The sequence below is a fragment of the Scylla paramamosain genome, chromosome 30 (assembly GCF_035594125.1).
Source record: "Scylla paramamosain isolate STU-SP2022 chromosome 30, ASM3559412v1, whole genome shotgun sequence".
Classification (NCBI taxonomy): domain Eukaryota; kingdom Metazoa; phylum Arthropoda; class Malacostraca; order Decapoda; family Portunidae; genus Scylla; species Scylla paramamosain.
This window is the reverse complement of record NC_087180.1, coordinates 2,842,787-2,866,500: the sequence shown is the minus strand read 5'-3', so window position 1 is coordinate 2,866,500 and position 23,714 is coordinate 2,842,787. Positions and strand designations below refer to the sequence as shown.

General features: G+C 37.5%; 1 protein-coding gene across 1 annotated transcript in view; it reads right to left on the bottom strand.

The window, feature by feature from the left end:
* LOC135116164 (globin-like) overlaps window positions 1-23,714 on the bottom strand; it is a 47,631-nt gene that overhangs the window by 11,084 nt on the left and 12,833 nt on the right. Inside the window, exon 2 of the mRNA XM_064033433.1 lies at window positions 18,721-18,795. Within this exon, the coding sequence (XP_063889503.1) occupies window positions 18,721-18,771 (51 nt within the window). The 5' untranslated portion in view covers window positions 18,772-18,795. The remainder of the gene's footprint in view (window positions 1-18,720; window positions 18,796-23,714) is intronic.

Sequence of the window (23,714 nt, the reverse complement as noted above, 5' to 3'; positions counted from 1 at the left end):
TGTGAGGAGGGGGAAGCGGTGTGTAGGTAGGTGGATGGATCTGTGCGTATGTTGTTACCTAATAGTATTTTAATAGGATTGAGTCAAGCTTGTAATGGCCCGTCTTTTAAAGTTAATTTGTCATATTTAACTAAATAATAAGTTCCTTGTGTATTCTTTGTACACGTAACTTCATCAGGCAATCCACTCCATTTTTTTTTTTTTTTCATGTAGGAGGGGCACCGGCCAAGGGCAACAAAACTGCAATAAAAAGAAGGCCTATTGAAATGCTGGTAATAAAAAATTACAGGGAGTTCCAGAGTTTATAAAAAAAAAAAAAATGAATGACTGAGAATACTGGTTAACTCTTGTACAGAATAGAGGTGAGAGAAAGAAGAAGTCTTGTGCAGCGAGGCCGCGGGAGGAGGGAAGGAATGCAGTTGGCAAGATCAGTAAAGCAGCTGGCATGAAAATAGCTGTACAAGATAGCAAGAGATGTAACATTGCGATGATGAGAAAGAGGCTGAAGACAGACTTAGAGGAGAGTGGTTGATAAGACGGAAAGCTTTTGATTCCACCCTATCTAAAAGAGCGGTATGAATGAAACCCCCCATGCATGTGAAGCATACTCCATACATGGACGGATAAGATCCCTATACAGAGTTAGCAGCTGGGTGTAAGAGAGGGGGGTGGTGAGAAAAACTGGCAGAGATGACTTACAACACCTAACTTCATATAAGCTGTTTTAACTGAAGATGAGATGTGAAGTTTCCAGTTTAGTTTATAAGTAAAGAACAAACTGAGGATGTTCAGTGTAGAAGAGGGGGACACTGAGTTGATAGATGGAGGAATTGAGTTTTTGAGGCATTGAACAATACAAGTTTGCTCTGCTCTGCCCGAATCAGAAATTTTAGAAAGATCAGAAGTCAGGCGTTCTGTGGCTTCCTTGCGTGAGCTGAAGGGTTGGGCGTCTACGAAAAGACGTGGAAAAGTGCAGAGTGGTATTATCTGCGTAGGTGTGGATAGGACAAGAAGTTTGGTTTAGAAGATCATTGATGAATAATAGGAACAGAGTGGATGACAGGACAGAACCTTAAGGAACACAACTGTTAATAGATTTAGGAGAAGAAAAGTGACCCGCTACCACAGCAGCAATATGGCGATCAGAAAGATAACTTGAGATGAAGTTACAGAGAGAAAGATTAAAGCCATAATAATAATAATAATAATAATAATAATAATAATAATAATAATAATAATAATAATAATAATGATAATAATAATAATAATAATAATATTAAGAAGAAGAAGAAGAAAAGGAAGAAGAAGAAGAAGAAGAAGAAGAAGAAGAAGAAGAAGAAGAAGAAGAAGAAGAAGAAGAAGAAGAAGAAGAAGAAGAAGAAGAAGAATTTATTTGCCTTCAAAAGAAGATATATAGGACACTATAAACATATTTCACAAGAAAAGAACATAATACCTTGTCATTCATAAAATTAATTTGAGACTAAAAAACGGTTTAAAGATTACATCATTATAAAAGTTAGAGCATTAAAAGAAAGGAGTCAGTTATAAGTATACAAGGGAAATCTTACAACTAGCTAAACAATTTCAAAATTATACATAGATTAAAACATGAATTTTAAAATTATACAAATAAGTTATTTTTAAATTACACTATCATGAGACTAAAATGGAGCAAGTATTAAATTTAAAACATAATTGTCAAATGAATTTTCACTTGCCAGAAGGGCACGGACACTGTCAGATAACCCATCATTATCAAATCTTTGATGTTTTATTTCGTATTTGGCCTTCTTTGCATAGCTAGTTAAACAGGTATTTCATAAAGTTTACATTGTACTTTGAACAGATGTCCCTCGCTCTTTCGAGTAAGCCTGTTGAATTGAATTCCCTTTCATTCAAAACTTTATTATAGCAATATATATAAAAGCATCTTGCTCTTGAGTTATTATGAAAAATCTGGCCTAATAAGTCAATATTCATTGCATCCACCGTAGACTCCATTGAGGGTATCCTTAAGGGTTTCCTTCTACAGTATTTATGTAGTCCGAACATAGCCTTTACAAGTTTTTTCTTGCATGGACTCTAACTCATTCATACGTCTTTTATCAATCTTAACAGTATTCAATCCATATGTCATTACAGGCCTAATTGCAGTTTTCCAGACATAAGGAGCTGTGTCAACATTAGTTTCCAAGTTGCACAACCCTGCTCCTTGTAAGGCGTAAAATGCTTTTCTGCAGGCACTACTGCGTTCATTCTCATGAGCGAGAGGTTTTCTATGGGAAAGATTCACTCCCAGGTATTTCAACATATCACATATATATATATATATATATATATATATATATATATATATATATATATATATATATATATATATATATATATATATATATATATATATATATATATATATATATATATATATTTTTTTTTCTATTTATTTATTTATTTATTTATTTTTTTTATGTAGGAGGGACACCGGCCAAGAGCAACAAAAATTCTAATAAAAAAAAAAAAAAGCCCATTGAGATGCCGGTCCCGAATACGGTCCGAAGTGGTGGTAAAAAAATGAAGGATAAGTGTCTTGAAACCTCCCTATTGAAGGTGGAAATACAGAAGCAGGAGGGAAGTTCCAGAATTTACCAGAGAAGGGGATGAATGATTGGGAATACTGGTTAACTCTTGATATGATCAATATCAAATTAAATATTATTAAGCCTAAGAAAATCCCAGTGATTACAGTGATTAAAACTTTTCGTCAGCTAGCAAATGATAGTAAAGACACGTGTGAATTACTACAAAACAAAAATGTTTTAATAGAATTTTAGAGACGGACCATATTAACGTGCAAGTTCATCTAATAATATTATATATATATATATATATATATATATATATATATATATATATATATATATATATATATATATATATATATATATATATATATATATATATATATATATATGAAATGCTTAGACATTGTACTCCTATGGTCACCAAAGAGATTAAAACGACCTTTCCCACCATGGCTCAGCGAAGAATTAAAGGAAGCCATGAAAATGTGGGATGTTGTAAGAAATAAACTTAAAAACAACAGATCTAATACTATTATTCTTGAACAATATAAACATGAAAGAAATCGAGTTAAGTCCTTAATGTACTCTAATATATGTATATATATATATATATATATATATATATATATATATATATATATATATATATATATATATATATATATATATATATATATATATATATATATATATATATATATATATATATATATATATATATATTTCTTAGGTTAAAAACTGCAAGAATAATTCCTCTGCCACATGGAACATAATTAATGAATTCATTCCTAATCAGAGTAGGTGTTTAGATTTATTTGAATATGACAACCCAAAAGAAAACGTTAAAGTATTTAGTAACTTTTTTGCCAATGTTGGTAAAAATACTTGTGAATTGACCCAACAGGCTCTTAAGAATAATGATTTAGTTTGCACTAATGTTTTTCGTGTAAGATGTGGCAGCGGGAATGTGGAGTTCAGGCCTCTGCCGGTGGAAGTTGACTCATGTATTTTCACAATAAAAAGTATCAATGACACACGTGCGGTTTGGTCTGACAGATTCCGCTTCATTTTATTAAGGACTCACTTTGTTTTATTGTCTTTTTTTTTTTTTTCATCTGACATATTATTAATACATCATTTGTTACTAGAATGTTTCCTAAAGAATGGAAGCAAGCCACTGTCATTCCATTTTTTTCAAATAAGGAGACAAAAAAAAAAAAAATGTTAAAATTTTTAAACCCAACTCCTTTTACCTGTCGTGTCTAATATTACCGAAAAAAAAATAGTCTCAAAACAACTGTTAACATTCCTTTCACAAAACAATGACTTTTCCAACTCTCAGCATGGTTTTAGGCCTAAGCCATAGACCTAATCTACTCCAAGTTGTAACAGATGCCATATATAGTAACATGGATAATAGGAAGGTATCTTTAATGATGCTTTGTGATTTATTCAAAGCATTTAACAGTGTATGTCACAATATTCTGGTTCAGTAGCTACCTTGCTAACGAAACTCAATTTGTAAAAATCAATAAGACCATTTCCTGTAAAACAAAAGTAAGTTTTGGGGTCCCTCAAGGCTCAACACTGGGACCACTTCTGTTTAATATATATATTAATGACATGGTAAATTACATATCTGAATGTACTCTTATTCAATGAGCAGATGATACACAATTCCTCCACCAGAATTTTCTATCAGATTTGTCAGAATTGGGTGATGTAATTGAATCTACTTTGTCTAAAGCCAAATCATATTTCTTCAGGAATGGTTAATCCAAGCAAAAACTATGTATTTTTATTGGCAATATGTCCGTTTGCTCACGCATACCAGATGATATAATAATAAGATTTTGACAGCACCAGCATCAGTCCAAATAAAAATCTGTAAAAAAAAATTTGAGCCTAGACATGGACCGGTTAATGAATTTTGATACCCACATAAATTAACTAAATAAAAAAAGTTATACGTATGCTAACGTACATCAATCGGCTTAATTCATACTTCAACATAGCAACAACAACAAAAAAAAAAAAAAATTATACACACATTGGTACTGAGCCACATTAATTACTGTCTGCGGATTTGGGGAAGCACCAACACCACCTTAACAAATAAAGTACGAAAACTTCAAAATTTTGCTGCCAAAGTTGCTATAGGAGGCTTGAAGAAATATGACCACATTACTCGTACGTTTGGGAATTGAAATGGCTGAAAATCAAACAAAACATATTTCTGATGTCAGCAAAGAAATATTTAAATTTATGTGTGGTATTTATACAGCGTAGTTGTACCATTTCCCAATGTTCTGTGATGTAGCCTTAAGTGCCACCAGACAACAAAATAATCTCATTATTCCATCCACAAGGACTAATGCAGGTGATAAGGCTTTTTCGGTCATAGGTCCAAAAAAGTGGAACTCTTTACCACCTCTCTCTCTCTCTCTCTCTCTCTCTCTCTCTCTCTCTCTCTCTCTCTCTCTCTCTCTCTCTCTCTCTCTCTCTCTCTGTATTGTGTGATTTTGTGTGAATCCATGATATACTCAGCATGCTATAAAACGTTAATATGTTAAGACACACTTTTTTAATAATTCCTTGTGTAGAAGCCTACAAGTGACAGCAGCTGTGAGGTACAATATTAACAAAATAAGTCATTTATCGTATACTCGACATTTTCGGCGGCAATAAGAATTAAGGGAATTTTATTTATACAGCCAGTCTCCCTAACATGTCAGAGAGATGATGCACACTCTTAAAGAATGTTAACATTTAGCATGCAGTTTTTTTTTTTTTTTTTTTATTTATTTTTTTTTTTACAGTATGTAAAGTGAATAGACTCAGTAATCAGGATCGAGTCACTGGCAAGCTTTATAACCCCTTGACTGCTATGAATTATCAGCTTGACATCAATGTCACGTTTAACTTTAGACGAAGATTTTGAAGGACTAAACTCACAGTAAAAGGTGCCGTTGAATATCTAGTAAAGCTTTTTATAGTCCCATCTATCTTTTCGTAGACATCCAAACGTTCAGGAAGTGAACAGTTCACGCAGGGAAACCACAGAACGCCAGAATTTTGATCTCTCTAAAAATTTCTGATTGCTTTTACTTAGTATTGTTCAATGTCTCAAAAACTCAATTCCTCCATTTATCAACTCGACACAACCTTCCAGATAACTACAGTTGGTCAGTATTGACCTGCAATATTATTGGACTCTGCCCAACTGTAATTAAGGTACTGCCTTTTAACTGAATTATAACGCTCACCTCTCTTTCCAACGCAGTTTTTACATCTGGTTGATATCCTGAATCATGGCAAACTACGAAAGTTTCCAGTTAAAAGAAAAAAAAAGATTGTAAGAAGCTCGTATAATTACCACCCTATTAGTGTAATGAACTGCATGGCAAAATTATACGACACGGTGATATGCAGTCAGTTGTGTTAATGGTTTACGTCGTGTAGGGAGCAGGCGGGAAGTAAGAAGGTGCTTGGCTGCCTAGAATAGATTGTTACTCTCCGCTTAATTATCAATTTGTGTAGGAAGCAAAAACTCCTGTTGTATGTGTGCTTTATAGATTTCTTTGCCGCGTATGACCGAGTCCCGTGTCGTGTAAACGTTTATTTACAAAGTTGCGAGGCTTGGGGTGTGGGGCGGTGATGCTGGCGGTAATCGTGGCCATTTAATCAATGACACAGAGCGTCATCAGTACTGCCGTCATCACCACAACCATCGGAATCAGACAGGGGTCTTCGACGTCTTGCTTATTACCTGTGTTGTTTGTCAACGACCTTATACAAATTATTAAAGCTAACTGTGATCCAGACGGAATCCTTGGCTTGCTATATGTTTTCATGCTTGTGGATTACACCATTATGTTTTCTACTTCTAGGGAGAATATGAATAAAAAAATTAATTCCGTTACAAGAATGGTGTATCATTAACGGAATGAGGAGTCAACACAGATAAAACCAAATTTTTTGCTATCAATGGCGCTGACCATGATCAAAGACCTTTCATTTTCAATAATTTTAATGTTAATTGATGTGATTGTTACGTTTACCTTGGGAGTCCTTTCGCTAGAGACGGTGACCTGTCACGGAACACGCTCGACTAAAAACATGTCATCTTAAAATTTTAGCTTTTTAAATTTTTATCTTTTTTATGAAAAAGAATAAAGACATCCCTTTTATGCTAAAAAGCGAATTTTCGATACTGCATTAACTAGATCAGTAATGTATGCATGGGAATCATAGATGGCAGTTGATTTAAGGCCAATTATCAAGCTGTTCAACAGGGGAGCTGAAAGCTTCACTCGGGGTGAGGATGACAACTTGTAATAATATGTGCTACATAGAAACGGGCCATGTTCCTCTTCCCGCCATGGTGAAGCGCCAGCAAAAGCGATTTTTTCTGAAGTATGTGGGAAGCGCGGCGAGGCATGCTGGACGACCCCCTGGCCCACGCCACCAGCCTCACCTTGCAGACGAACAATCCTACCAGCAGACTAGTGCAGGATTTAGTGTCCCACCGCATCGGCGATGTTGCCCTCATTAGGGAAGCACTCCGGCACTCCCTTGTTATGTCAGCAGCCTCACGACCGACCCACCTCGTCTAGATGGCTTAACCCTGACCTCATTACACACAATAGCTATACCAAGATATACGTTTCTAAAGGTGCGTCCACACGATCGAACAGTGTCCTTCGTTCAAAACTGTTACCAGATACAATGGAAAGCGGAAAGACTCGCTGATGACGTCAGAAGCGAGCACCAAGAGCTGTACCGGACACTGTCCATGTTCATAGTATCGGAACTTTGGACAATGTTTGGTGGGAGTCGTGGGACAGAGGCTTGGAAGTATACGATACTGCCAGGCACACGATGAGGAAAGTTATTTGGTTACCGTGGTCTGTTAATTTGATTAGTTCTCAGCTGCCCTGGCAACATGGCTACCCATATATATATATATATATATATATATATATATATATATATATATATATATATATATATATATATATATATATATATATATATATATATATATATTAGGGATCGCTCCCATTGCCTTGTAAAAAATGACATCATGAGGTATAGCATCAAACGCTCCCTGGGCATCTAAAGAACATGCATATACCGGTGAGCCTCGGGATTTACAATACGAGATAACATCTTGCGCTAGCACAGCAGCCATATTTGTACTCCATCCTGTGACAAATTCAAACTGTTGGTCATTCATTTCATAACCCCTACAGTTATCTATAACATACAATTCAAGTATCTTAGAAAATACAGTAGAGACAGTAACTGGTCTGTAATTCCCGGGGGCCGATGGGTCAAGGGTTGCTTTTTTAAGTATGGGTATAAGGATGCCCTTTGTAAATGACTTGGGCACTACATGAAATTGTATGCACAGGGTAAGCATACACCCTAATAGAACTGTAACATGGTTGTCTGTGGCATATTTTAAATGTTCTGTCATTATGCCATCCATTCCAGGAGAGCAACCATTGTTTAAAGAAGATATATACCTTCTTACCATGCGGGCCGAAATCACCTTATCACGGGCTACAGTCGACATAACCGTTCTATATCTGACATCGGTTTCTGCCTTAGCACGACGCCTGGTGTCATTGAGGGTCAATGAGTCTTCCCAGTTTTCAGACTTATTCCTGAAATGTTGTTCTAATGCCTGATTAGTAATATAATTTGTTTACATTTGATTTTTTTTTTTACTTCTGCTTATTCTGTTCCAAAATTTGGAACGATATGTATTCATTGCTCTCCTACAAGCAGCTTGATATGACTTTTTTGCTAACTTGTAACAGGAATAAACTTGGCCCTCACGCGGCCTATCACATGACCTCCATATCCTGAACCAGAATCGTTGTCTATCTCTAGTAACGGTGCAGGTGATTGCACCAATTTTTGCTCTGGTAACAACCAAAATATCCGTTAGGAGCATCTAATATCGCTTTTCTACACGAATCATGCATAATTGTACTCAACTGTTCACACATGGAATCAATAACTAATTTTGCCTCATCATATGTATTAACCGTTGCAACATCAATAATCGGCAGGTTCCGTTACTCTCATATGTTGAGAGTAACGATCCCTAACTTGATAATCTGACCAATTAATGCGGGGATAGGAGGGCATTCTATCGACATTACCAAAAGCGTTGTCTTGGGAGTTCACATTCAGTTTCATACATACTGACAAAGGGAAGTGATCACTTACATTGCTCTCCAGCTCTGACATAATAGAACAACTTTTGATATTACTCATAAAATATTGTGGTATAAAAATGTGATCAATATATGACCTAGAATTAGCATTAAAATACGTGTAATTACAATTCTGATCAAACACAAAATTTGACACACAAAGATCATTCCCTGAAAGAAAGTTATGTAGTAAATAGTAGGAGGAGGCAGTAGACACCTGCCGAAACGATAATTACTCCCAGTGAGGTCTAAAGCACTGTTCAGGGGGTGCTGTGAACTTATTATTAAACCCAGCTGTGACCTCACTGAACGTTTCCCTTTGTGTCTCACAACACAAGGGGGCAGTGACAGCCTGCCCTCTAAAGACAACTCTCTTCCTCCACACAAAACTACAAGCACCTAATAACGCACACACACCCTTCATTCAAAAATTTTAAAATCATCATGGCGACTCCTACACCAGCCTCGGAGTCCCCATCTAGAGAGAGGACCACAAATGTCTTCAGGTCAGACTGCTTTTCTGGTATCGACCCTAAGTGTCTTGACACCCACACCCTCAACTTTTTCTTCATTAACTTCTGCAACATTCGCGGTCTAAGATCTAATTTTCAATCTGTAGAACACCACCTCTCCTCTTCTAAACCTCATCTTCTTTTCCTCACTGAAACTCAGGTGTCTGAGGCAATTGACAGTAGCCCCTTTTCTGTTCCCTCCTACTTTCTCTATCCTCATTTTCGATCCAAAGCTGGATGCTGCGTTTATGTGCGCAATGATTTAACCTGCTCTCGTGTCCACGCTCTTGAATCTTCCGAGTTTTCCACCATCTGGCTACGACTACAGAGTCACTCTCATACTAAATTTATCTGTGCTGTATACCTCTCACCTAACTCCTCTGACTATAAGAAATTCTTTGACTACTTAACTTCCAAAGTGGAGCACATTCTGACCCTCTTCCCTTTTGCAGAGATCTCCATTCTTGGAGACTTCAATGTTCACCACCAGCTTTGGCTTTCTTCTCCCTTCACTGACCATCCTGGTGAACTAGCCTACAACTTTGCTATCCTCCATGACCTAGAGCAATTGGTGCAACACCCTACTCGTATTCCTGACCGTCTTGGAGATACACCCAACATTCTTGACCTTTTCCTGACCTCTAATCCTTCTGCTTATGCTGTGACCCTTTCTTCTCCGTTGGGCTCCTCCGATCACAATCTCATATCTTTATCTTGTCCTATCACTCGAATCCCTCCTCAGGATCCCCCTAAGCGAAGGTGCCTCTGGCGTTTTGCCTCTGCTAGTTGGGGGGACCTGAGGAGGTATTTTGCTGATTTTCCTTGGAATGACTACTGCTTCCGTGTCAGAGACCCGTCTTTGTGTGCTGAGCGCATAACAGAGGTGATAGTGTCTGGCATGGAGGCATACATTCCTCACTCTTTTTCTCATCCTAAACCTTCTAAACCTTGGTTTAACACAGCTTGTTCTCGTGCTATACATGATAGAGAAGTGGCCCACAAAAGGTACTTAAACCTTCCATCATCAGAATCTCATGTACTTTATATTTCTGCCCGGAACCATGCCAAGTCTGTTCTCCAACTAGCCAAAAACTCCTTCATTAACAGAAAATGTCAAAACCTTTCAAGATCTAACTCCCCTCGTGATTTCTGGCATCTAGCCAAAAATATCTCCAATAACTTTGCTTCTTCTTCTTTCCCTCCTCTATTTCAACCAGATAGCACCACTGCTATCACATCTATTTCTAAAGCTGAACTCTTCGCTCAAAGCTTTGCTAAAAACTCTACCTTGGACGATTCTGGGCTTGTTCCTCCCTCTCCTCCACCCTCTGACTACTTCATGCCACCTATTAAAATTCTTCGCAATGATGTTTTCCATGCCCTCGCTGGCCTAAACCCTCGGAAGGCTTATGGACCTGATGGGGTCCTTCCTATTGTTCTCCGAAACTGTGCCTCCGTGCTTGCACCTTGCCTAGTCAAACTCTTTCAGCTCTGTCTGTCAACATCTACCTTTCCTTCTTGCTGGAAGTTTGCCTACATTCAACCTGTTCCTTAAAAGGGTGACCGTTCTAATCTCTCAAACTACTGTCCTATTGCTTTAATTTCCTGCCTATCTAAAGTTTTTTAATCTATCCTCAACAGGAAGATTCTTAAACATCTATCACTTCACAACCTTCTATCTGATCGCCAGTATGGGTTCCGTCAAGGCCGCCCTACTGGTGATCTTCTGGCTTTCCTTACTGAGTCTTGGTCATCCTCTTTTAGAGATTTTGGTGAAACTTTTCCTGTTGCCTTGGTCATATCAAAAGCTTTTGATAGAGTCTGGCACAAAGCTTTGATTTCCAAACTACCCTCCTACAGTCCTTTCTGACCGTTCTATTGCTGCTGTGGTAGACGGTCACTGTTCTCCTCCTAAATCTATTAACAGTGGTGTTCCTCAGGGTTCTGTCCTGTCACCCACTCTCTTCTTATTATTCATTAATGATCTTCTAAACCAAACTTCTTGTCCTATCCACTTGATACCACCCTGCACTTTTCCACGTCTTTTCATAGACGTCCAACCCTTCAGGAGGTAAACATATCACGCAGGGAAGCCACAGAACGCCTGACTTCTGATCTTTCTAAAATTTCTGATTGGGGCAGAACAAACTTGGTATTGTTCAATGCCTCAAAAACTCAATTCCTCCATCTATCAACTCAACACAACCTTCCAGACAACTATCCCCTCTTCTTCAATGACACTCAACTGTCCCCCTCTTCTACACTGAACATCCTCGGTCTGTCCTTTACTTATAATCTGAACTGGAAACTTCACATCTCATCTCTAGCTAAAACAGCTTCTATGAAGTTAGGTGTTCTGAGACGTCTCCACCAGTTTTTCTCACCCCCCCCCAGCTGCTAACTCTGTACAAGGGCCTTATCCGTCCATGTATGGAGAATGCTTCACATGTCTGGGGGGGGTTCCACTCATACTGCTCTTCTAGACAGGGTGGAATCAAAAGCTTTTCGTTTCATCAACTCCTCTCCTCTAACTGACTGTCTTCAGCCTCTCTCTCACCGCCGCAATGTTGCATATCTAGCTGTCTACTACCGCTATTTTCATGCTAACTGCTCTTCTGATCTTGCTAACTGCACGCCTCCCCTCCTTCCGCGGCCTCGCTGCACAAGACCTTCTTCTTTCTCTCACCCCTATTCTGTCCACCTCTCTAACGCAAGAGTTAACCAGTATTCTCAATCATTCATCCCTTTCTCAGGTAAACTGAAACTCCCTGCCTGCTTCTGTATTTCCACCTTCCTATGACTTGAATTCCTTCAAGAGGGAGGTTTCAAGACACTTATTCATCAATTTTTGACCACTGCTTTGACCCTTTTATGGTACTGGCATTTCAGTGGGCATTTCTTTTATTAGATTTTTGTTGCCTTTAGCCAGTGTCCTTCCTACATAAAAAAAAAAAAAATAGCTATGATTGTTAAATGGATGTCGTCTGTACCAATATCTATTCAGCATGTTTTGGGATGGTAGAGGAGCATTCATGTCACCCACAACAACAAAAGAACCCGTCACGTTATCAATAGCAAACTGTAATTTGTCAAGGGTATCATTGTAAAGTTGTACTTGATCACTTCTTCCATTGTGGAAAGGCATGTATACTCCAAATACTGTGAGTATAACTTGTTGACAAGAAATCAGCTGAACACCTGTTATCCTGTCATTGTCCATATGTAAGGGTACATAGGTGACATCAGGAATCTTATTTCCAATAAAACCCACTCCACCATATGGCCGTCCCACCACTGCTTCTTCAAGGTTGACACTGGATTTCATGTGTATCCATCTCTTCTCTACATTACTAAATCGCTCTTTCAAAGCAGACACTTCGTATGGAGTTAGCCAGTGTTCACAAAGAAACAATAAGTCACATTTTGGCAAAAAATCAAAATCTATAACCCTAAACGAAGACTTCAAACCCTTACAGTTATATAACTGTAAGGGTTTGAAGTCTTCGTTTGGGGTTATAGATTTATATTTTTTGCCAAAATATGACTTATTGTTTCTTTGTGAACACTTACAAAGGTTAGGAGGATATTTGGAAATCAAAGCTTTGTACCAGGCTCTATCAAAAGCTTTTGATATGTCTAAGGCAACAGCAAACGTTTCACCAAAATCTCTAAAAGAGGATGACCAAGACTCAGTAAGGAAGGCTAGAAGATCACTAGTAGAACGGCCTTGACGGAACCCATACTGACGATCAGTCAGAATCTTCCTGTTGAGAATAGATTAAAAAACTTATATAGGCAAGAAATTAAAGCAATAGGACGGTAGTTTGAGGGATCAGAACGGTCACCCTTTTAAGGAACAGGCTGAATGTAGGTAAACTTCCAGCAAGAAGGAAAGGTAGATGTTGAAAGACAGAACTGAAAAAGTTTGACTAAGCAAGGTGCAAGTACGGAGGCGCCGTTTCGGAGAACAATAAGAGGGATCCCAATAGGTTCATAAGCCTTTCCTGAGTTTAGGCCAGCGAGGACATGGAAAACATCATTGCGAAAAATTTTAATAGGTAGTATGAAGTAGTCAGGGGGTGGAGGAGAGAGAGGAATAAGCCCTGAGTCGTCAAAGGTGGAGTTTTTAGCAAAAATTAAACAAGGATATAGATAGATGTGATAGCAGTGGTGTCATCTGATTGGAATAAAGGAGAGAAAGCAGAAAAAGCAAAGATATATTTGGCTAGATATATTTTAGCTAGATGCCAAAAGTCATGAGGGGAGTTAGACCTTGAAAAATTTTGACACTTTCTCTTAATTGAAGGAGTTTTGGGTTTGGCATGGTTCCGGGCAGAAATATAAAGCACATGAGATTCTGGTGATGGTGTGGGCCACCTCTCTATCATGTATAGCACGAGAACAGGCAGTGTTAAACCAAAGTTTGAAAGGTTTAGGTAGAGAAAAAAGAATGAGGAAGGTACGCCTCCATGTCAGACACTATCACCTCTGTTATGCGCTCGGCACACTAAGACGGGTCTCTGACAGGGAAGCAGTAGTCTTTCCAAGGAAAATCTGCAAAATATATCTTCAGGTCCCCCCGACTAACGGAGGTAAAACGCCAGAGGCACCTCTGCTCAGGAGGATCCTGAGGAAGGACTGGAGCGATAGGACAAGATACAGATATGAGATTGTAATCGAAGGACCCCAACAGAGAAGAGAGGGTAACAGTATAAGCAGAATGATTAGAGGTCAGGAAAAGGTCAAGAATGCTGGGCGTATCTCCAAGACGGTCAGGAATACAAGTAGGGTGTTGCACCAATTGCTCTAGGTCATGGAGAATAGCAAAGCTGAAGGCTAGTTCACCAGTATGGTCAGTGAAGGAAGAGGAAAGCCAAAGCTGGTGGTGAACATTGAAGTCTCCAAGACAGTAGATCTCCGCAAAAAGGGAAGAGAGTCAGAATGTGCTCACTTTGGAAGTTAAGTAGTCAAAGAATTTCTTATAGTCAGAGGAGTTTGGTGAGAGGTATACAGCACAGATAAATTTAGTTCGAGAGTGATTCTGTAGTCGTAGCCAGATGGTGGAAAACTCGGAAGATTCAAGATCTTGAGCACGAGAGCAAATTAAGTCGTTGCGCACATAAACGCAACATCCAGCTTTGGATTGAAAATGAGGCTATAGAAAGTAGGAGGGAACAGAAAAGGGGCTACTGTCAGTTGCCTCAGACATCTGAGTTTCTGTCAGGAAAAGAAGATAAGGTTTAGAAGAGGAGAGGTGGTGTTCTACAGATTGAAAATTAGATCTTAGACTGCGAATGTTGCAGAAGTTAATGAAGAAAAAGTTGAGGGTGTGGGTGTCAAGACACTTAGGGTCGATACCAGAAAAGCAGTCTGACCTGGAGACATTTGTGGTCCTCTCTCTAGATGGGGACTCCGAGGCTGGTGTAGGAGTCGCCATGATAATTTTGAATTTTGAGTGAAGGATGTGTGTGTAATTAGGTGCTTGTAGTTTTGTGTGAAAGAAGAATTGTCTTTAGAGGGCAGGCTGTGACTTCCTCCCTTGTGTTGTGAGACAAAGAGAAACGTTCAGTGAGGTCACAGCTGGGTTTAATGATAAGTTCACAGCACCTCCTGATCCAGTGTTTTAGACCTCACTGGGAGTAATTATCGTTTTGGCATGTGTCTACTGCCTCCTTCTATAAACAAGGATGACCAAGACTCAGTAAGGAAAGCCAGATCACCAGCAGAGCGCCTTTGATGGAACCCATACTGGCGATCAGATAGAAGGTTATGAAGTTTAAGAATGTTTAAGAATCTTCCTGTTGAGGATAGATATATTACAAAAAACTTTAGATAGGCAGGATAGGGCACCGGTTGATTGCTCTGTAGGGAGGACTATGTTTTTTTCACATCTTTCTTTTTTTTTTTGTACATTTTCTTACTGTGTCGTCTCAGTGTTGATTGTTTTAGCATCACAAAATCTGTGATATTATTATTATTTTTTTCTTATTCTACACATTTGTACGTCATGATCATGTCACCTCGTTTTCGTTTCTATAGTGCTGAGCGCTTCATTTTGTCAATTTTTTTCTTCATAGATAAGATCTTTCAAGTCTGATACCCGTTTTGTAACTGCTTTTTGCACTTTGTCTTTTCTTCTTTTTTTTTTTTTTTTTTGCTGTGGATTCCAAACTGTTGCTGCGTATTCAGGTATTGATCTTACAGATGTTATGATTTTTTCTAAATAATTTCTTCACTATATATCTAAATAATATCCTGTGTGTGTGTGTGCGTGTGATTCACCTACGGTCGTCTGCTGGTCACCCAGCCAGCCGTTACCCTACGGAAAGAGCTCAGAGCTCATAGTGACCGACCTTCGGGTAGGACTGAGACCACTTACAAACCACACACCGGGACAGTGAGGTCACAACCTCTCGGGTTACATCCCGTACCTACTTGCTGCTAGGTGAACAGGGGCTACACATTAAGAGGCTCGCCCATTTGCCTCGCCGCTCCCGGGATTCGAACCCCTTCCTCCTACTTTTCCTCCTCTTCCTCTCCCTTTCGCTATTTCTTCTTTCCTCGTTTTCGGTGTATTAATTAATTAATTAATTCATTAATTAATTCTTTCGTACCTAACTCTCCTCCTCCCCCTCCTTCGACTTATGATCCTTCTTTTATTTTCTTTCCTAATTCGTCTCTTCACCTTATCATCATTTTTTCCTACAGTGACTCTCCTCTTCTTCCTCTCCTCTCATGTCTCTTTGATTCTTCTCTTTCCTCCTCCCCCTCCTTTTCCTCTTGCTGGTCTTTTTTATTGGTTCTCTCCTCCTCCTTCTCCTCCTCCTCTTCCTCCTCCTCTTCCTCCTCCTCGTCTGTCATCATATCTTAAACCAAGCAAATATTACACCGGTCATTAAAATTGCCAGTGAATTAATAGATTTCACAGGAAGATCTTTCACTTTCAAATCTGATAAATTAATTTTAACCTTGGATACTCCCTCGTACGTCATTTTGAATACAATGCAAAATTTGGTCACCTTATTACTAAAAGGATATTGAGAAATTAGAAAAATACAACGTAGAATAACAAAAATTATTCCAAGGTTACACAATAAACCCTACGAGGAACGACTTAAAGAACTAAATCTATTATCCCTATCATAACGCAGATTAAGAGGGGACCTGATATTGCTTTACAAATTTTTTAAGGGATTCACAGATACGAGATCTATCTAACAAATGTTACAATAAACAAAATAAAAGGTAAGCTATTTCAAACAGGTGAAGCCAAACGTTTTTCTTTAATCCTGTAATAAATATTTCATCATATCCCATCAAGCATCGCTAACTCAAGTACTGTGGATTCATTTAAAACCTGTCTTCACAAGTATCTAGAAAATAATCCCCGGTTGTTATTGTTCATGTCTGAATAACGAACACGTTCAATCTATACTGTCATCTGATGAGGGTGTATTTCACTTAAGAAGAAAAAATAACTACTTTACAACAAAGAAAATGAATCTCATTAAAGAGACTTTAGTGATGGCTAGGTTCCTCGGTGACTTACTGCTGACCCCGTTCGTCACAGTAATGGTAAAAGGAATCAAGTCCTTGCAGGGCAACTAACCCATCACTATAGACATCTAATTAAAATGTATCCCATACAATCATATTTAAGGTAGAGGAACCTCCTCATCACATGACACAAATAATAGGACTGTATGTAGATTATATATACGAGTATATGGTAGAAGTAAACCTCATCTCTTTCTTACTTTCCTCTCAAATTTAATGTTGATTCTTTCTATACAACATGGTACCATTTCCTTTTTCTGGCCAGCTTCAGCTGGAGGGTTGGGAGGAAGGGAAGAGCCTTCTTCTGTGCTATCCTGTCTCTCCTGCTAATAGTTAGAGTAGAATAATTACCCAAACAGCCTAATAAGGACCTCAAGGTCTGTTGCTGTTTGAACTTCCTTTGTATTTATATATTCCTCTTCCTCCTTCTCTTGTCACCCTATTACAGCAAAGATATAGACAAGCTGGAGAGAGTACAAATAAAAGTTAATAAAATGATTCCACGACTGCGAAACAAGCCACATGATGGAGCTCAACTCGTTTAGTTTAGAGAAGAGAGAATACCCAATAAAGATATTCAAAATGTTTCGTGGGTCTGAAATTCTTCATAGTAACAACTACCGAATTATTGACCAAACAAACACTACTCGCATTAATGGTTGTAAGATCATTGATATTTCCTTCCCGTCTCCGCATAGCGTCTCATTTCCTACTCCTCCTTCGTCTGGTCTCTGTAATCTGTCACTAGAACCGCAAAAACACCCTTAAAATCTATATAGCTTCAAGTATAGCGTATAGAAGTTTAGAAACTGTGCAGTTCTGGTCTCCACATTACAGGAAAGATTAGAATCAGTAGAGAGGAGGATGACTAAAAGGATACAGGGGATGAGGAGTATTCCTTACGAGGCGAGATTGAAGTTGTTAAATTTACATTCTTTAGAGAGACGTAGGTTAAGAGGGGACCTGATAGAAGTCTGTAAGTAGTATAAAGGTTATAACTAGGGGGATGTAAGCAAAATTCTTAGGATCAGCAATCAGGGTAGAACAAGAAATAACGGGTTCAAGCTTGAAAAATTTAGGTTTAGGAAGGAGATAGGAAAAAATTGGTTCACAAATAGAGTAGTAGATGAGTGGAACGGACTCAGTAATCACGTTATTAGCGCTATGACATTAGGGAGCTTTAAGAGAAGATTAGACCGGTTCATGGATGGGGATAATAGATGGAAATAGGTAGGTATATTTCATACAGGGACTGCCACGTGTAAGCCTGGTCGCTTCTTGCAGCTTCCCTTATTTCTTATGTTCTTATGTTCTTAAGTAGTGTAAGTGCAGCGTAGAACTGTATCGGAAGGTACTTCTATATAACATAATACTGTACGTAAATTTACCAACCCATTCCCGTCTCGTCCTCCTATATCTCGTCTGGCTTCCTCTTATGTCCTGCGAGTCCACATGATTTGGCTCTCCTACACCTTGCTTTGCTGCCTTTCTACTGTAAATTTCTTAGATCGATTCCCTGCATGGGTTTGTGTTGTTTCAGTTTAGGAAACATTATGCAAGGTATGTTTGAGAGAAAAAAAGTTGTACACACACACACACACACACACACACACACACACACACACACACACACACACACACACACACACACACACACACACACACACACACACACACACACACACACACACACACACACACACACACACACACACACACACACACACACACACACACACACACACACACACACACACACACACACAGAGAGAGAGAGAGAGAGAGAGAGAGAGAGAGAGAGAGAGAGAGAGAGAGAGAGAGAGAGAAAGCGCTTACCTTCCCGGCCGCAGTCACCCATCCCCAGGCCACACTCAGCAAGCCTCCCATAATGCCTCAAACGACTCAGTCTCTCTGAAAAATAAATATTAATAATGAACAATAATAATGTCTAAAATATACAATATAATCAAATAATCCGTGAAAATACAGACTATTGGATCAGTGATAAAGCAACATTTCATTTTTTTCTATAAATCTAGAGGAAATGGTATATGAATTAATCATCACTGTCTAGTAATTAATGAAAACTAATAATTAAATAAAATCAAAATTAATATATATATATATATATATATATATATATATATATATATATATATATATATATATATATATATATATATATATATATATATATATATATATATATATATATATATATATATATATATATATATATAGTATATATATATATATATATATATATATATATATATATATATATATATATATATATATATATATATATATATATATATATATATATATATATATATATATATATATATATATATATATATCGAAAGTTTACATTACATAAAAAAGGAAAGAGAAGAGAAGAGAAGAGAAGAGAGAGAGAGAGAGAGAGAGAGAGAGAGAGAGAGAGAGAGAGAGAGAGAGAGAGAGAGAGAGAGAGAGAGAGAGAGAGAGAGAGAGAGAGAGAGAGAGAGAGAGAGAGAGAGAGAGAGAGAGAGAGAGAGAGAGAGAGAGAGAGAGAGAGAGAGAGAGAGAGAGAGAGAGAGAGAGAGAGAGAGAGAGAGAGAGATACACTGGCAACATTTCATTTTTTTCTATAAATCTAGAGGAAATGGTATATGAATTAATCATCACTGTCTAGAAATTAATGAAAACTAATAATTAACTAAAATCAAAAGTAATATATATATATATATATATATATATATATATATATATATATATATATATATATATATATATATATATATATATATATATATATATATATATATATATATATATATATATATATATATATATATATATATATATATATATATATATATATATATATATATATTTTTTTTTTTTTTTTTTTTTTATGTAGGAAGGATACTGGCCAAGGGCAAGAAAAATCTAATAAAAAAAATGCCCACTGAAATGCCAGTCCCATAAAAGGGTCAAAGCAGTAGTCAAAAAGTGTCTTGAAACCTCCCTCTTGAAGGAATTCAAGTCATAGGAAGGTGGAAATACAGAAGCAGGCAGGGAGTTCCAGAGTTTACCAGAGAAAGGGATGAATGATTGAGAATACTGGTTAACTCTTGCGTTAGAGAGGTGGACAGAATAGGGGTGAGAGAAAGAAGAAAGTCTTGTGCAGCGAGGCCGCGGAAGGAGGGCAGGCATGCAGTTAGCAAGATCAGAAGAGCAGTTAGCATGAAAATAGCGGTAGAAGACAGCTAGATATGCAACATTGCGGCGGTGAGAGAGGGGCTGAAGACAGTCAGTTAGAGGAGAGGAGTTGATGAGACGAAAAGCTTTTGATTCCACCCTGTCTAGAAGAGCAGTATGAGTGGAACCCCCCCAGACATGTGAAGCATACTCCATACATGGACGGATAAGGCCCTAGTACAGAGTTAGCAGCTGGGGGGGGTGAGAAAAACTGGCGGAGACGTCTCAGAACACCTAACTTCATAGAAGCTGTTTTAGCTAGAGATGAGATGTGAAGTTTCCAGTTCAGATTATAAGTAAAGGACAGACCGAGGATGTTCAGTGTAGAAGAGGGGGGACAGTTGAGTGTCACTGAAGAAGAGGGGATAGTTGTCTGGAAGGTTGTGTCGAGTTGATGGATGGAGGAATTGAGATTTTGAGGCATTGAACAATACCAAGTTTGTTCTACCCCAATCAGAAATTTTAGAAAGATCAGAAGTCAGGCGTTCTGTGGCTTCCCTGCGTGATATGTTTACCTCCTGAAGGGTTGGACGTCTATGAAAAGACGTGGAAAAGTGCAGGGTGGTATCATCAGCATAGGAGTGGAAAGGACAAGAAATATATATATATATATATATATATATATATATATATATATATATATATATATATATATATATATATATATATATATATATATATATATATATATATATATATATATATATATATATATATATATATATATATATATATATATATATATATATATATATATATATATATATATATATATATATATATATATTAGCTACCATGTTTATTGTACATATACAGTCACGTTATCTATCACATTACTTCTGTCTTACAGCGAAATCCTTGGCTTCCTTTGAGGGAGCGTGAGGAGTATAAAGTCACCGTCTTGGTTCTCAAAACTTTGAACTGTGCGGCCCACCGTCCACGCGTATATCAGTGAACTGTTGTCACCTTACACTTACACTCTGTCAACTGCGTACTACTGGAATGGGGGCTCCTGGCTATCCCCATGCATGGCCTTGGGCTTTGGTGATCGTGTATTTTCTGCTGCGGGCCCAAGGCTTTTCAGTAGTTTGTCTGTTTACCCTAGGAATAATGAGAATTTTTATGTTTTTGGGAAGGCTTTGAAGGCCTATCTCTTTCTGCATGCCTATGAAACTGACTGCCTACTATGTGCCTAAAATATTGCAAGTAGTTCGCTGGTATAGATGGTTGATTTCAATTTGTTTGATTTTAAGTTTTTACTTTATAAATTTTTCATGTTCGTTTAATTTTAACTTATATTCACTGATTTACATAAATTTTTACTTTATTTTTACTTTTACTGATTTACATCTCTCTTTACCTTTACATTTTATTTTCATCTTCTTTTTACATTACTTTTTTTTAGATTTTCAACGTAAATTTTCTTTTTAAGGTGTGATTTCTTATGTATTTTTTATTTGCTGTTATTGTTATTTTTTCTTTTTCTTTCTTTTGGCATGATTTTAAATCTTTATTATTTCTATTCTTATGCGGTTTGAGAGCTACTCCTTTATGCGTCTAGAAAGCTCATAATTAAATAATAATAATAATAATAATAATAATGATAATAATAATAATAATTATAATAATTATAATAATAATAATAATAATAATAATAATAATAATAATAATAATAATAATAATAATAATAATAATTTATCTAATAACTTGCAGTAACTCAACACAAAGAGCAAGGGAAGTGTTATTATTATGATTATGTTCCTTTCATACTGCCATGTGAGGGAGAAAAATGAGAGAAATGAAAGTAGGTTGCCATGTGGAGGAGGAGGAAAAGGAGGAGAGAGAGAGAGAGAGAGAGAGAGAGAGAGAGAGAGAGAGAGAGAGAGAGAGAGAGAGAGAGAGAGAGAGAGAGAGAGAGAGAGAGAGAGAGAGTGAGTGAGAGTGAGGGGGGAACGGGGGAAGTAATGTGTGTGTGTGTGTGTGTGTGTGTGTGTGTGTGTGTGTGTGTGTGTGTGTGTGTGTTGCAAAGACGCTTAATCTCTAAGCAGTTTCTGTCCGCTGAACAGCGAACAGAACACTCCCGCCATTCTAAGTGGCTTGCAGGCACACACACACACACACACACACACACACACACACACACACACACACACACACACACACACACACACACACACACACACACACACACACACACACACACAGGATTGTTGTGTGAGCGACGTTGCTAATGTTCCAGAACTAATTGAAATCTCTCTCTCTCTCTCTCTCTCTCTCTCTCTCTCTCTCTCTCTCTCTCTCTGTCTAAATATATATATATATATATATATATATATATATATATATATATATATATATATATATATATATATATATATATATATATATATATATATATATATATATATATATATCACACACACACACACACACGCATACAGAAGGCTGTTGAGAGAGAGAGAGAGAGAGAGAGAGAGAGAGAGAGAGAGAGATGAAGAATTAGAGAAAAAAAATAAGAACACACACACACACACACACACACACACACACACACACACACACACACACACACACACACACACACACACACACACACACACACCACACGCACACACACACACACACGCACACACATCTCCCTTCATCAGCCAGTGGAGCTAAACGGCCCATGAAGAGCAACAATTTTCCTTCCTTCTTCCTCATGCGATCTTTGTGTCACCCACCAGGGGTTTCAGGCATACATCTTTCCGTCACCAGTGCTGGTCGCCATAAAAGATCTATAAAAGATAATAATACTCCTTATTTCCTCCCTCTTACTGTCATCTTGTCAAGCACTACGATTTTTTTCCTGGTATATTGCAGATACACACATATATACATACATACATATAAATATACGTACATATGCACACATATACACACATGTGGCTATGAATACATACGTACACGCACACATACATAAGTAAATGCATACATACACACTTACATACTATAGTCCGACATTTCTAAACTGGCTGCTAGGGTGCAGTCACGCGGGAATTGCTGTTGTCATGTTTCCAGAGGCCGCGATGCTTAATCTCTGTTATTTAAGCAAAAAGGATGACCTACAAGATAAATATATATCTAAACTTTTATTCTAGGCATTACAATATATGAAAGAATAGTAAATCCATCATATATGAGATATTTATACACCAGTAAAGAAAGTATAACATATATATTGCCACTTTTTATTGACTTTCACCGCATTCTGGGATGGTAGGTATTTTTACAGTTATATTTAGAATGTAATGTTAAGGAACTTAAGTAAAAAATAAGCCAATTTCTAATAAAAAAAAAAAAACATTAAGCTACTTATGAGCGGCAACTCTTGACAATGACCCAGCCCGACCCAGTCGCCTGGGCAGGCCTTTCAGTTGCCAGGTCTCAAAAAATTCTGCCATATATTGTTGGCTATCAGTGTAGCTCTGAGGTGGGTAAGTAGTTTCACAAACTATATCTAGAAAATAATGTGAAGAATCAACAGTAAAAGTAAGCCAATTTCTTAATAAGAAAATCTAATACATTAAACCTCTCGGTCACGA